Source organism: Cavia porcellus, unplaced genomic scaffold (assembly GCF_034190915.1).
Source record: "Cavia porcellus strain 051 isolate PalLab524CR breed Dunkin Hartley unplaced genomic scaffold, mCavPor4.1 scaffold_49, whole genome shotgun sequence".
NCBI classification, from domain to species: Eukaryota; Metazoa; Chordata; class Mammalia; order Rodentia; family Caviidae; genus Cavia; species Cavia porcellus.
In genome coordinates, this window is record NW_026947532.1 from 5490573 (window position 1) to 5505966 (window position 15394).

The following is a 15394-nucleotide window of genomic DNA, read 5'->3' on the forward strand; positions in this document are numbered from 1 at the left end:
ACGACAGACAGGTATTTCTGTACTTTTCCCAAAATTGTTAGCTTGTATTTCTACAAAAATGAGACCCCCTTTCTTCTCAAAGTTGCCCCTCCTCAGATGCCCCTGGCCCTGGGGAGATGAGGCAGGCCCAGAGCACCCCGTCCCCCATACACTATCCTCCAGACGGGGCCCCAGGGCCCTGATCCACTGTCACCCTGTCCTCTGGAGAGTGGGCTGCCATACGGCGCACCTGCAGATGCAAGCCATGTCTGGACAGATATTCTGGGCTCCTCCCGCTGCGCAGCCCAGCACAGACTGCAGACCGTGTCTGCCCCAAGGCCCTGCCTGCCCAGCATTGCTGGGCGGCTCTGCAGCAGCCCATGAGGTGTCCTCCGTGGGCCCCATTAATCTGCTACAGCAGCTGGCAGAACTCAAGGCAGCATTTAATTTTTTAAAATTTCTTTTTGTAGTAATAGAAGCTTTGATGAAATGGTCTTTAAAGATCACTTCCAGGGCCGGGGATTTAACTCACTGGCATAAGCACCTGCCCAGCAAGGTTAAGGTCCTGAGTTTGACTCCCCATACCCCCAAAATATGACAGCCTATAAATTTTCTTAATTTGACCAATAATCTTATCCCATAGGTTTACTAAAAATCTGGCAACACCTTATGGATGTGCATGATATGCTCAAATCTTCCATCCCCAAGGAAGCGTTTTAGTTACATCACCGCCTTCTATAAAGGACCTCACAGAGAGCCACGAAAGAGCTGAGGGGAGCTTCTGCGTTCAGCAGTCCAGAGCCCTTAGAACAGTCCTTTGAGGTTTTGTTTTTTGAGAAAGGGTGATCTCAAATTCACAGTGATCTTCCTGCCTCAGCCTGCTAAGTCTGGATTACAGACATTCACCACCATGCCTGCCTCTCTGGGTTTTTATGGAATTTAATACTGTATACCCATGACATATGATCAAAATATACAGTGTTTAAATTTTTTAAAATTTTATTTTGGAAGAATACAACAGAACAAGACAGAATAAAGCCAACTAAGACCGTACAATGAAATTGGTACAGACCTTCACAGCAGGTTACCGGGATAACAGTAATAGGTATCACAGTATATTTTGTTATCTTTATAATAGTTGTTCTTTCAATCACGTATATCAAAATGAGATGAAACATAGAACACTATAGAATCCATCAAAACAGAATACTGAATAGAGCCATACCATCAATCAGAAAAGAGCAAAAGTAATAAAAATATTTGCCTTCAAAGAGATGGCAGAAGGAAGCCCCCCCCCCAATTTGCTATGGTCAACCTCCCTGGAGATGCTCAGATTTCTGGTTCCCACCCGCTAATGGGCTGGGGGGGGGGAGAAGAGGGGTAGGGGAAGTGGGATATCGGACCCCAGGCCATGCATCAGCAGGTTCACTACTGCCCAGCAGGGAGGCAGGCTGGTTGTTGGGTTTCACAGCGTCCTCAGTTCCAACATGGCGTGATCTCAGGAGTTGCTGCTGGTTCTCCCCCTGAAAGGGCTGTAGTCTGCCACACTGCCTCTGCTTACCAGGGATGGGAGGTGCTTGCTTGGCTTGCCAGTGTCCTAAGTTCCAACATGGCGTGGGTCTCAGGAGCTGCTGCTGGTTCTCCCCCTGGAAGGGCCGCTGTCTCAGTGTTTAAATTTTTAAAAATGCATTGCAGGGCTGGGGATTTAGCTCAGCGGCATACGCGCCTGCCTTGCAAGCAGGCAGTGAGTTCCATCGTGAGTTCCATCCCCGGTACCGATAAAAAAGAAAAAGACAAAAAAAAAATGCATTGCAACAAAAGATGCGCTGCCATTTATCTCCCCTACAATACTCCTCATCTCAAACATGCTTATTCCACTCTGCTTGTCACTTTCTGAAGCAATGCTGGAATTCCTTTCAAGGGAGTCTTCATGTGTTGTGATTTTAAAAAACAAACTGAACGCGGCTGCAGAGCGAGCACCACCGAAAGGCTGGCTTGTAAAGACACACCGCTGTGGCCCCACCACCTCATTCACCAGATCTGGAAGGACGTGACTTCTGGCTCCGCCTCACAGTCAAAATGACCATGACAGGTTACTGTCTGTAATCACTTCAGGACGCTGAGGCAGCCAAACACAACTAAAGACATCCACAAGGGGCCGGGGATACAGCTCAGTGGCGCACACCTACCCGGCAAGTGCAAGGTCCTAATTTCGATTCCCGGTACCAAAAAAAGACATCCATGAAAGAGGACTTTCAGAACTGCTTCCGAAAACGACAAGTATGATAAGTGTGTTTGAAGTGAGGGGGAGTATTTTGAAAGGGATTCTTTTTTTTTTTTTTTTTTTGAGACAGGGTCTTGCTATGTAATCCAGGCTGGCCTTGAACTCAGGGCAATCCTCCTGCCTCAGCCTCACAAGTGCTAGGATTACAGACCTCCATCACCATGCCTGGCCTCAACACAACCTTCATTATCTCCCCACCCTGGATGGGAATGAAAGTTGCAAAACTAAATCACATGGTTGGTTTCCCTGGCAACCAGCCCCCCCCATCTGTCATCTGGGGATCCCCAGCCACATACATGGCACTCTTCCCTGCGGAGACGCAAGGATTTGGAGGCTTGTATGTCAGGAAATGGACTAGAAGCCCAGATACATATTCCACAGTATCACAGGCTCAGCAGGAAAAAGCTGACAGGTTGAGCGAGGCCACCAGGCTTCTGACTCAGGCCCAGCTGAACCAGCCCTGGCACTGCCGCCTCCAGCAGGTACGGGGGAGCCCAGGAGGTGACAGAAACACCACACTTCCGGCTCTTCATAAGGGGGAGAGGGAGCTGCGGGCTCTTCTTATCATTCCAGCAGCCTTCACGCCAGAGCAGCTGACTTGCCCAAGGTCACACCTGAGCACACTTAGGCCAGTGGCTCCTCACCACAGGAGCCCCTCTTGGGTGCCCCAAGGCAGTATCCTGGTGCCTTCTGTGGGCTCAGCCTTGTTTAGCTGGCCTGGCCTCCTGGCCCAGGCATAGCAACTTCTCTCCCAGGGCCTCAGTTTTCTTTCTGGGAGGGAACCTGAGACTCTTGTCTCCCCTGTGTCTTATGATATAAAAAGTAGACAAAAGAGAGGGGTGGGTGCCTGAGGCTCATGCCAACTAACTTGGTCCCTTCCTCCTACCATCTGTTCCAGCCACACAAGGCTCTAGCCCAGAGCCTCTGCTATTTCTTACACACACACATCCCTGATGGTCCTGCCTGCAGCCACCAGGGAGGGAGAGGTGCCATCAAACAGCCTGGACACCTTTCCCTGGGCCCCTGGTTTCCCCAGCCAACACACAGGACATGATAAATGCTCTGTTGAGCCAAGGACTCTCATGAAGATCACAGATGTGGCTGTGTGGGACTGGAGGCAGGTGAAGCAAAAGTTCTGGACAGAAGTGAAGACATGAGCTGAATTCCACTAGACAGGTCTGAAATCTCACTTTCAAAAATCCTTCTGAGGGCTGGAGATATACCTCAGCAGTGCAAGTGCCTGCCTAGCAAGTGCATGGTCCTGAGTTCAATTCCTAGTACCCAAAAACAAGAAAAACCTGCCAGGTGTGGTGGTGCACACTTGTAATCCCTGCACTTTGGAGGCTGAGGCAGGTGGATTGCTGAGTTCCAGGCCAGCCTGGAGTACAAACTGAGTTCAAGGCCAGCCTGAACTGTATAGTGAAACAGTCTCAAAAACCAAAAACAACGAAAAAGAAAAACCTTTTCTGGGGGGCTGGGGATTTAGCTCAGCGGCTTAAGCGCCTGCCTTGCAAACAGGCAGTTGTGAGTTCGATCCCCGTTACTGATAAAAAGGAAAAAGACAAAAAAAAAAAAAAAAAGCCCTTTCTGAAGCCAGGTATAGTGGCGCACGCCTATAATCCCAGATTTTAGGAGGCTGACACAGGAGGATTGTTGCAGTTTGAGACTGGCCTGGGCTACAAAGTGAGTTCAAGGCCATCCTGAACTGCATGGCAAGACCCGGTCTCAAAAAGACACCCCCCCCCCACACACACACACGCAAAAACCAAAACAAAGAAAACCCTTCCAAAGTCACTGCTCTAAAGAACAAATTTAGAGTCAGGTCACAGGGAGTCTTCCTGCTTCTCACGCTCCTCTTGGGTGACATACAAAAACATTCCAACAAGAGCCAGACAAAGCTTCCAATGAGTTAGGGCCAACCTGTTCCTGAAGGGCCAAACCCAGGCTTATGCAATCACAGACTCTACTCAATGGGCACGGGTGGACACTTGAGATGAACGAGGTGGCCCTGCCTCAGGCTGTCAGCAGAGGCCAAAGCCTGCAGGTCTAACCTAGAAGCTGGTCCTGCTATTGCCCATAGGGTGCCCCTGGTACTGAGGAAGAATTCCCTTTCACTAAAGCAGGACTGCCTCTCTCCAGGAACAGAGTTCTTCAAAACCAACAAGAGACTCCACAGGGCAGGGCCTGGGTGTGTTGAACTTGTCCCCCTACCTGACCCCCCCAAAAAAACCATAAGATAGCAAGCTTCTCACACCACTTCCTGCCGCCTCCCTCTGAAGCTGAAATCCTCAGCACAGCCAGGGGAAAGGTGGGGGTGGCAGGCAGCACACCAGGCCTTCAGAATGTGCTCTCACATCTGTCTGCCTCTGGCCCTGCAAAGGCTGCCAACCAATCAAACAAAAGCAATCTGCTGATCTTTGTGACAGTAGATACACTGAAGTAATAGAGGTGAAGGGAAACCCTTCTCCAGGAGTTGGGGCCTGTTCCTTCCTCCTTTGAGCCTCAATCTTCATTTATTTTATTTTTCTGGTACCGGGGATAGAATTTGAGCCTGCCTTACCACTTGTAAACAGGGGACAATGGCCATTACCCACATGTCTCCAGATGATGATATGAGACAACAACCTGAATGTGTTCTCTGCATTATCCAGCAGGCTTATACGTGAGCCACCTGATTCAGGACCCCTTTCTGGGACACTTACTATACTATGCGCCTGCGTGACATCAATGAATTCGGGTCTAAAAAACGCTGGCAAGAGACAGCCTCTAACACTGTCTCTTTTCAAACAAGAGAAATCCAAGGCTCAGACGGGTATAAAAACTGCCTGAAGCCTCAGCAACCACATGGCACAAATCGGCCTGGAATCGGGGCCTAATCACCTCCTGCCTGGGGCATCCTTTTGCGATCTTAGGCCAAGGAGCTGTCCCTTCTGATCAAGAGGAAAGAGGGGTTCAAGGGCAGGGGACGCAGCCACAAAACTAGGAGATGCAAGCTTTCAGAAAGCCGGCAAAGAGAGCACCCCGAAGTGGAACCCGCGCCAAGCGGGAGCGCGCATGCGCCAGGAGGTCGAGGGGATTCGGCCTACAAGAGCCAAGCGGACCCGGGGGAGGCAGGCGGAAGCTCCCTGGCAGAGCACACGGCAGCGAAACTCCCGCGCCGCGGCCCTAGGAGAGCGTGGAACGCGGGGACCCAGCGCCCGCGGGAGTGGAAAAGAAAGCGGATCCCGGCGGCCTCAGGAATCCCAGGCGGACCGCCCTGGGCATACAGCCTGAACTGCCCAGGGCACGTGACACCGGGCAGAGGCAGGGCGCGTCTGAATGGACTTCCAGAGTTGACAGGTCAAGCGTCTTTTCCTCACCTGACTCAGCCACCTAGGCTCTCTGCGCCCGGCCGCTGAAGCCTGACGTGAGGTTTAGTAACCCGGCCATTCAGCTGCTTCGTACGGCAGTGACGTCATCGATGGGCTGCGCGGGGCGGGCAAAGCGAAGCCAACGTTTCAGTGGCGGTTGTCTCTGCGCCTTCGGGTAACCGTTTCTCTTGCGCCAGCGCCATGTTGCTTCTGGGCGGAAGTATCTGATCCACGGCTCGGCCCCTTTAAAGGGATAGGAACTTCGGTAACCTTAGGAATACACTTAAGCTGCAGCGGAGAAGCAGTTCAAAAGGAGGTGAGTAGTAGTAGCTGATTCCCAAGGCGGCTGACCTAAGGGCGGGTTCCGATGCCAGGAGAATCTGGTAAGGGTTCTGAGCTTGAGGGTGCCAGAACTTTTGATGTGTTTGGTGCTACTCTTATGTGCTGTGTGACTTCCTCGAAAAGATAAAACAGTTCTTCGAGATAATTTAGGCGCGCTGCTAGCTGAGCTGTGCTCGGGCAATGCTTTTTGTACCTACGTCCCTTTCCCTTAATCGTAAGGCGGTGAACTGGAAGCTCAAGGTAACAGCGAATTGGATCTGAAACTGTCCTCGGTTGCCAACTCGATCTCTACAGGCCCTCGCAGTTCCCAGGGTGACAGTAGTAACGTCAGTCGAGTTTGAAAATAATAATAATCCATACGTTGGAGAACTGTGCAGCCATTAAAAGCGTCAAGTGTTCACTGTTCACTAATACGGGAGGACTTGCAAGGTACCTTTGGTGGAAAAGGAGGGGCAGAAAGAACAGTTTGAACGCTGCTCCCGTTCGTGTAAGGACGTCTGCGGATGTGGTTGTGGCTGTATCTGCCTTGTGCCAACCCGCTAATTGATGAGATGCACAAGACAGGAGAACTGGGGTCCTGGGTACGTGGTAAGGGGGACATACTAGCTACCTTGTGCACCATTTGATCATCCAAAATAAAATGATGAGCAGGGTGTGGGGCACATACCTGTAATCCTAGCACTAGCACTTGGGAGGCTGAGGCAGGAGGATCATCTAGAATTTGGGAAACACAGTGAATCCAAGACCAACCAGAAATACATAGTGAGATTCTGACTCCAAAAAAATCATATGTATTGTATAAATGATGATTATAAATATGTAATCATATATATATATATATATATGTATAAATGATGAAGCTACCTATTGAGCTGATACTGCTTTCAGCTCTCCCTCTGAGAGGTCTTTTTCTCTCCTTTTAATTGAGGAGGAAAATGCCTCAGAGAAGTTAAAGAATTTAGCAGTGTCACAACCAGAAATGAACAAGCTGGACTTTGATTGCTGGGGCATTTTATACAAGTGTCTTGCCTACCGTGACCAATTCTCTGTTATTAAGGAGCTGGGGTTTTTTGTTGTTGTTGTTGTTGTTGTTTTGTTTTTGTAGTGGGAACTGAATTCACCACCTCAGGCTTGCCAGGCAGGTGCTGTGGCATTGAGCTACATCCCCAGCCCAGGAGCTGGGGTTTTTTGTTTGTTTTGTTTTGTTGTCTTTCTGAGACAGGATGTTGCTATGTGGTTTAGGCTGTCCTTGGGCTCCTTTTGTAGCCCACACTGGCCTAAAACTTGCAACAATCCCCTGCCTCAGCCTCCTGAGTGCTGGGATTACAGGAGTGCACCAGCACACCTGGCTCCAGGAGTGGTTTTATTGTCAGTCACATGTCAGCACACAATTGACACCCAGTGACTGTTCAGTGATGGAACAAGTGGGACACATGGGAAGACAGTCTGGGGGAAAGAAGGAAACAGGGACAGTGAGAGCTCAGAATGAAGTTCAAGGCTGCCTGCCAGTTTCCAGCCTCCAGGCAGATTTGGACAGGGCACCTCCTCCCGGTCCTCCATATCCCTGCCTGTAACAAAAATAACCACATTATTTGGGTGTTGTAGAGCACATCTGTAATTCTGGGAGTCTGAGACAAGAAGATCACAAGACTGACCCTAGTTTAGACTCCGTCTGAAACCCAGAAAATAAACAAATGGCTGGGGATGTAGCTCCATGCAAAGGCCCTGGGTTCAATCCCCAGGGGCAAAAAGAACAGTGATGCAATCTCTAGTGTTGCAAAAAAAGAGCAAAAGATAAAGAATGGACTGTACTACAGGCAGATGACAGGAAGTGATCACCTGTCTGCCCCTCTATAATGTCCCCATCCTACCTCTCAGCAGGAGCCACTTTCAGCATTTGGAGTTGGAGTTTGTTGTTGTTGTTTTTAAAATGTACTTATGCATCTCATATTCCCAAGTAATAAGCTCTTACTGCTATCATTTTCTTGTTTTTAAGTGAAGGTCCCAGCAAGTTGCCCAGAATGGCCTGGAACTTGCAGTCCTCTAGTCAAATAGCTGGGATTGTGGCACTGCATGCAAAAAAGAAATAAAAACAGGGCCAAAAACAGTCACTGTCACAGTAGCATGCTGGGAGCTGATCAGACCCCCAGTACCTGTCAGGCAAGGGATAGGGACGATGGGAAAAAAAAAAAAAGACTATATTTAAGGTACCAGGGGACGGGCACACCCGTCTCAGCAGCCAGCCGACTGTCCTCAGCCAAGCAGCAGCACAGAAGAAAGAGCGCTAGGGTTGTCTTGGAACAGCAGCTGTGATAGATGGAGACGTTCTTCCCTGTGTCCCGGATGCCTGTGTCCTGTGCATTGTCCTAGGCAGATGTACCTTCCCTTAGGAGCATCAGCAGTTTGGGCCTTCCCTGCACAGCCGGGAAGCACCACAGCCTTCCCCATAGCTCTGTTTCCCAAAGCAAGGTCGCAACAGCCTTGAGACCAAGGGATCCCAGTCACACTGTCTGGCCCACAGCACAGGAAAATATTCACGTCCTCTGGCCCCCAACAGTAGCAGATACTAAGTGGTCCTATGGGACAGCACGTGTCACAGCACGTACTGCGCATGCGATCAGTCCCAGTTTGCAGAAGCATAAGTGAGGCACAGAGAAGTAACCCCCTGGGAAGTGGCCCCAGGGGGTTCCCACAGGGCCTCAGGAGAGGCTGTCGGGTCCCTCAGTCTCTCCCACAGCTTCCTGAGACCATCAGTGCTTGGGCTTTGGGAGCTGCTGTGCGCTGGGTGAGCCATCAGAGGCTGAGGGGCTGCTGGAGAACAGGACTTGCACACAGCTCCCATCCTGGGAGTCCAGCAGGGACAGCAAATGAGACAGCAGTTGGTCTCAGTGTTGACAGCCTGGGGACAGGGAAGAGAGGACACGGCCCCAGCAGGGGAGAGTCAGCGAAAGGCTCTCCCAGCAGGTGACTTTAATCTGTGAGTGAAAAGTGTGTGGTGAGGCTAGAGACAGAAACAGAGACCCCTTTGCACCCCGGCTAAGGATCTGGGGACGCTGGCGTGATCAGAGACTGTGCAGTTGGCAATCTGCTGTGTGGCTGTTGCCTGGATCATCATTTTCTCCTGGAGGAGGTCTCCAGTGGTGCTGCCCTGGCTCCCCCACCTTCGCTAACTCTACACGAACCTCCAAAGGGCCAGGCTGCAGCTTCCTAATCCAGGCCGAGGTGACAGAAGAACAGAGGACACATAACTGCAATGACCAAGTCCTTCATTCACCACCACCACCCCCGCCTTGAACATTTTCTGCAACACTGCTGGGCAGCGGTAGGAACTTTGAACTTAGCTGGATGCCTGCCTTGCTTTTCTGAAACATTGACTCTGGTATTTTCTTGTGTTGTTTCTTTGTTCTTTATTTTTTTCAAGACAAGGTCTTGTTGTATAGCTAGGCTGGGGGAACTCAGTAGGTACCCATGCTGGCCTTAACGCACTGTGATCCTCCTGCCTCAGCTTCCCACATACTGGGATACCGTGTGTGTTTGGGACTCTGACTTTGGGTAAGTCATTTCCAAGGTAGAGCAGTGTGGGACCTTCTCAGTGGTTCCTGCCTACCTATCTACATCTGTGGTGGGTATCTTCATGGATAAAGATGCCCGTGGGAGTGAGATTTCAGTTTTCAATCGGGATCCTGTACCAAGAGAGAAGAAAAGGATGGGGTGTTTGGCTTCTACCTGTCACACTCAGAACCCCAAGAATCTCCTGAGCTGAAAACCTGCGTGCAGTATGGGCTGCAAAAGCCATTTCTGTCTCTTCTGCCAATTCCAGATCCAAGGGGCCCTAGGTGTTAAGTCCTGTGTTGGGTAGATCTCAGGCCAACCTTTCCCTTAGAGTAAACCATTAACTCAATAAACAGGTTTCCCAGGAGTTTATCTCATGGTAATTCTGCTTAGCTGATCCAAGTAAAGTATCTGGCTTCATTATCTGATAGAGACTTTCTTGTTTTGTGGTTACAGTTCTTTTTGTTGTTGTTGTTGCCTTACTCTTTGATTTGTTTTGAGAATTGGGAATTGAAGCTACACCCTGGCTACATTCCAGCCCTTTTCTATTTTATTTTGAAACAAGGTCCTATTAGGTTGCACAGGTTCCTCCTGCCTCAGCCTCTTGAGTAGCTGGGATTACACGTGTGTGCCACCATACCAGGCTTGGTTTAAATGATAATAGCTTCTTATGGCTTGTATCTGGATGTCCCCCAAAGTCTCACACACACATAAGTGTTGCTTTTTGGAGGTGGCTGGATCTGTGGTGAATGAATATAGACTGAGTGTGCGGTAACTACATTAGTCCACTGACTGGTTTAGCCTGGACCTGGGTGTGGGTTACGAGAAGATCTACCTGATGTGGATTGCACCATTCAATAGCCTGGACGAGATAAAAGGGAAAGGGAGGCCCACTGCTTCCTGCTTCCTGCCTGCCCCACCATGGACTGTCTCTCCTCTGCCATGCCACCCTGCCCGGAGCTAGCTAACTGAGGACTGAAACCTCTACAAACTGTGAGTCAAATTACACCTTTCCTCCTTTCACATGCGGGTATCAGGTATTTTGTCCCATCAACCAGAGAGATACAAGAAATAGCTGATTGTCAGTGACAGGTTACTGTAGACCAGGAAGCAATTCTGTAGCTTGTGGGCTGTTGTATTTTCTATTTTTGGGCTGCTACAGATTAAGTACCCTGGTGCATGCGAGGCAGGGGTCCTACCACTGAGCTACATCCCTAGCCCTGAGTTTTACAGTATTATCCCCGCCTCAGAAATGCTGTAGTATGGCGTGACCAAGGACCTATAGGAAATGTGACAAAGGTGGGACCATTTTGTTTCTGACCAAGTTTCTGGTTGACTGATTTGTACTCAATCTAGAGCAGTGCAGAATATTAAAGAGAGGAGGCAAATAGGTAAGAAAAGAGTTTACTAAGCGGGAGACTCGGAGGAAGTCACCACAAGGAAAGCTGTGGCGGCTCTCTGCAGACAAAGGGCAGGTTCTGCCTGATGTAGGCTCTGATGTGTGGAAGGCTTTGGTGGCTGGTGTGAGCTGATTTGTTTTGTAAGAGTGAAAGGGATTGGATGAACCTTTACATTCCTGAGCTTTGGCAGAGACTTCTGGGAGGGGGCTTCTGGGAAGAAGGAGGTATGCATTATCAGGCACAGCTTTGAACCACTGCCATGATAACTGAGCTGTGTCTCTTACGGAGGATCTAACACTCCCATCTCTTTGGTGTTAGGGAGCACCGTGGAGCCTCTCTGACTGCTTCCTGCGGAGAGGGGCATTGTTGGGGACTAAGGTAGAAGAGAATGGGATTGAGGGATCCATTTTGTCTGAGCTTGTGAGGTGGTGATGTCGCTCAGTAGTAGGATTTCTTTGGTAGTGAACGCCTGTGTTCTGGCTTGGATAAATCATAAGAGGAGCCCAAAGGCATGAGGAGCAGAAAGCAAAAAAAATACTATGGTAATTATGGGACCCATAATGGACATTAGAACGGGAGCCAGGGACCATAGAGGGTCCCACCATGAAGAGACCAAGGGGTGGCTTCTGGGAAATATCTCCCTCATATATCAGCTGCTAGTTTTTTGAGTTTTTTTGTACCTGATCTTTGACTATATCTGATTGGTTGACAAAGTAGCAGCATTCTTCCCCCAACATGGCATAGTGTCCCACTTTTTCTGCTGTGAGAATACTGAGTGACCTTCCTTGTTGGAGAACTACTGTGGCCAGTGAGTATATTTGATCTTTGCTGCTGTGCTCCAGCCGCCCACACCCGGAGGGGAGGTGACGCAAAGTAATACAGAACAGGCCACAGCGCTTGACTGATCTGGAGGTGAGGGGCCAGCATATGCTGTCCTTGTCTACAGCTCACTAGCACACTGCAGTGTGAAGGGTCATCTAGCCAGCACACTTCAGAAGAATTGTAACCAACAAAGAAAGAAACTGAGGCCTCCTGGAAGAAGCAAAAAAGATGGGAAGAAGAAGCAACAACAAAAAGTCCCCAGGTCCCAACACTGAGAACATGGACCCAAGACAGGTAAATACAAAGAGAATGAGAACAGCAAAGCAAACATGCAATATCAGACACAGCACCGGACATAAAGAGATATATTCAGGACCTCATAGTTGAGTTCAAAAGGGAAATATTTAGCCAAATATAGCAAAATATAAGAAAATTAATTAAAGAGATACTAAGCACCCCTCAAGCAGACACAGATGGAAGAAGGGAAGAACTCAAACAAAGGAGAGAACCATTTGATGAAGAATATAAAAAAATATATAGAATACATGAAGCAGATTCAAAGAGATCACCAGGAAATTAAAAACTCTACGGAAAGATGGCAAAGCAGCTTGAAAGAAACTAAGGATAGATTATCCAAACTGGAGGACAATTTTGCAATGTGGGAGTATGAAAGGGAAAAACCTTTTAAAAATAACAAGGAAACAAGCAGTAACAATACAAAGGCTAGAAGATGACAAAAGAATCTATAACTTGAGAATAAAGAATGTTAATGAAGAAGCTGGGGTACAAACAAAGGAACTACAAAGGTTATTCACAGAAATAATTAAGAAAAACTTCCCAAACATAGGAAAAGGAAATGATATTCTGATATATGAGGCATACAGAACTCCAGCCATCTACAACCAAAACAGAGCTACACCCAGGCAATAATAATCAAGATCCCAGAAATTCAATATAAGAACAAAATATTAAAAGCTGTTAAGAGACAAGAAACAGATAACCTAAAGAGGAATGCCAATCAGAATAACAGCAGACTTCTCGACACAAACCATCAAGTCAAGAAGAGCCTGGAGCAAAATATTCCAAGCCTTGAAAGGAAATAACCTCCAGCCCAGATTGATATACCCTGCTAAACTGTCTCTAGAAATTAATGGAGAAACAAGATGCTTCCAAGACAAAGGTGAACTTGGGGAATTCGCAACCACCAATCCAATTCTACAGAGAATACTGCAGGGCATTCTAGAGAGAGAAAGAGAAGTACTAGGATTCCAGGAACAGTGGCAGAGAGGCCTCAATGAATGGAGCAGAAAGCAGAATGAAGAAGATAAGCAGACAACTAATGGCAAACAGGAGCATAACAGAAATGAGGCAGAGAAGATTTTATTCAAAACTGATATGATTGATAGTATCAAGTTGGAGAGTGTAGGCAACTACAGTGAAGATGACAAGATGCTACAATACACATTCTGGTTTGATAACTGCCGGTTTTTGAATATACAAAGTTGTGTTTTTATTAATACTGTTATGTACTGATATATTCAATTATACTATGTCTGATGATATAGCCAATTCTATTGGAGATAACAAGAGAAACACAGGAACCATGGTAGAACTCTTTGTACAATGGTCTTATATGTTTATTTCATTTCATGTATTATAGGAATATGTTTTGTTTTGTCTTGCTTTGTTTCTCTAATATAGAAAGGATAGAAATACATGTTAAGACTCATGCATGTGTAGAATCTGTAAGTAGTTTATGAGAACAGATCTTATGACACATGATGAAATGAACAGATACTTTAAAGAAAAAGAGACACTAAAATACCCAGTGCTGATCCTGGAGTGTCATAATGTGAAACCTAGCAATAGTATTATTCTTTGTTCAGAGTGATATTAGCCTGCTTGGGTTTATTCAATGTCAACATAATTGAAAATATGGATAACTGCATGTATGTTTAAGTGTATAGGATTGATAACCGTATTTCTAAGTTTTCGTTGGATAGTTGGAACAGAACTGGTTGCAATCTCACTGTTTGAATCCCCACTTTATATACTCCACGTTAGTATCTTGAATAAGTATTTGTAAGAAGACAATCTGTAATCATCAACTAGTGATTTCTTACTGTTTATTTTTTCTTTGAAATTATGGATTATTTCTACCCGTTTTCTGTTCTGTCTTTCTTTAAATAAAATTTTTTAAAAAGACACTACAGTACCCAGTGCTGATCACAGAGTGTCATGATGTGAAATCCAGCAATACTATTATTCTTTGTTCAGAATGATTTTAACCTGCTTTAGTTTATTTAATCTAAACATAAATGAAGATATAGATAACTGCATGTATGTTTAAGTATAGGATTAGTATACCATGTTACTATGTTTTTGTTGGACAGTTGAACAGAACTGTTTGCAGTCTCGCTTTTTGAATTCCCACTTTACATATTCCACTCTTGTACCTTGAACAACTATTTGTAAAACGACAATATGTAAACATCAACTAGTGATTTCTTTTCTTTTTTTTTTTTTTTTGTCTTTTTCCTTTTTATCGGTACCAGGGATCGAAACCACGACTGCCTGCTTGCAAGGTAGGCGCTTATGCTGCTGAGCTAAATCCTGGCCCCAACTAGTGATTTCTTACTGTTTATTTTTTTCTCTGAATGTATGTATTATTTCTACCTATTTTCTGTTTTGCTTAGCCTTTATTTAAATAAAATTAAAAAAAAATAAATAAAATAAAGCAAAGCTATACTAGAAAAAAAAGAATATTTTGGGGTGTTTGAGTGTTGTAGGGTTAGGTGAAGGAATAGATTGAGGTAGAGGAGGAAGCCTATCATATTAACTAAGGCAATTGGGGAATGTAAACAGTAAGATTATTAATATGCAGAGTGTGAGAACTGTAAGCCTTTGGAGAATGGTGTTTTTTTTTGTTTTGTTTTTTGTTTTTGAGTAGAGTGTTAGAGCACCTGTGAGGAAGAGGAGATGGTAGAGCTGTATACAGGCCACAACCAGGTAGGGCAGCAAAGCATTAGCGTTTGTGTTGTGTTTCTCTGTGTTTCTCTGTATCAGAGATGGGTGGGAGCTATTGGATGTGAGGTCCACAAAGTCCCTTCAGTGTGTTTGGGATCGAGATTACCGGGCAGCAGATGGTATCTCTTCATCTGGATGATGTGAAACCAGCCTGGCAATCCCTCTACCTTCACTGCAGTTGGAGCTGCAAGGTTTACCAGGTGAGGTCCATACTACTTAGGTTGAAGAGTTGAAGTTGAACCTGTGGCCTTAGGAATTTTAATATAGATTAAGTCTCCTGGAGATAAAGGAGAGTCTGGGGTGTGCCCCTCGGAGGGTTGAGGAATGCAAAGATCAGTGTATTGTTGAAGATGTTGGAGGGATGAGAAAACTGGAATGTAGATGACCTGGGGGAGCTCAGAGTTTTACAGGGGCTGGAGTAGGAGTAGAGAGGAGAATCCTGTATATGTGGGCAGTGAGTATGGGTTAATTGGAGAACACCTGTGCAGTTATGAAGAGGACTCACCTCTGTATCTGTTGTGGGAGTGGGCAATAGGGTGGCTAGACTGAGGGTGTTGCTGGCTGAGACTATGAAATGGGGTCTTGTATTAGAATTCGATGTACTTGTAGCTGTGATGGTGTCATTAGAGCTGGGAGTA

General features: G+C 46.9%; 1 protein-coding gene and 1 long non-coding RNA gene across 11 annotated transcripts in view; one reads left to right on the top strand and one right to left on the bottom strand.

Moving 5' to 3' along the window:
• Positions 1 to 960: 960 nt before the first annotated feature.
• LOC134475006 (uncharacterized) lies at positions 961 to 5762 on the bottom strand. The gene is made up of 2 exons (XR_010045999.1): positions 5623 to 5762; positions 961 to 1705 (listed from the first exon to the last, which is right to left on the bottom strand). It is a non-coding gene; the product is annotated as an uncharacterized LOC134475006 (long non-coding RNA).
• The window catches only part of Kyat1 (kynurenine aminotransferase 1), a 48993-nt gene continuing 39343 nt past the window's right edge, over positions 5745 to 15394 (top strand). For 2 of the 10 annotated variants that reach the window (XM_063244338.1, XM_063244340.1), the window contains exons 1-2: positions 5966 to 5996; positions 14285 to 14314. In XM_063244338.1, coding sequence (XP_063100408.1) covers positions 5981 to 5996; positions 14285 to 14314 — 46 coding nt within the window. In that variant the 5' untranslated portion in view covers positions 5966 to 5980. Of the gene's footprint in view, positions 5930 to 5965; positions 5997 to 14284; positions 14315 to 14795; positions 14957 to 15394 lie in introns of those variants that run through there. The other 8 variants (XM_013153515.3, XM_023565427.2, XM_063244337.1 and 5 more) reach the window with 6 other exon arrangements.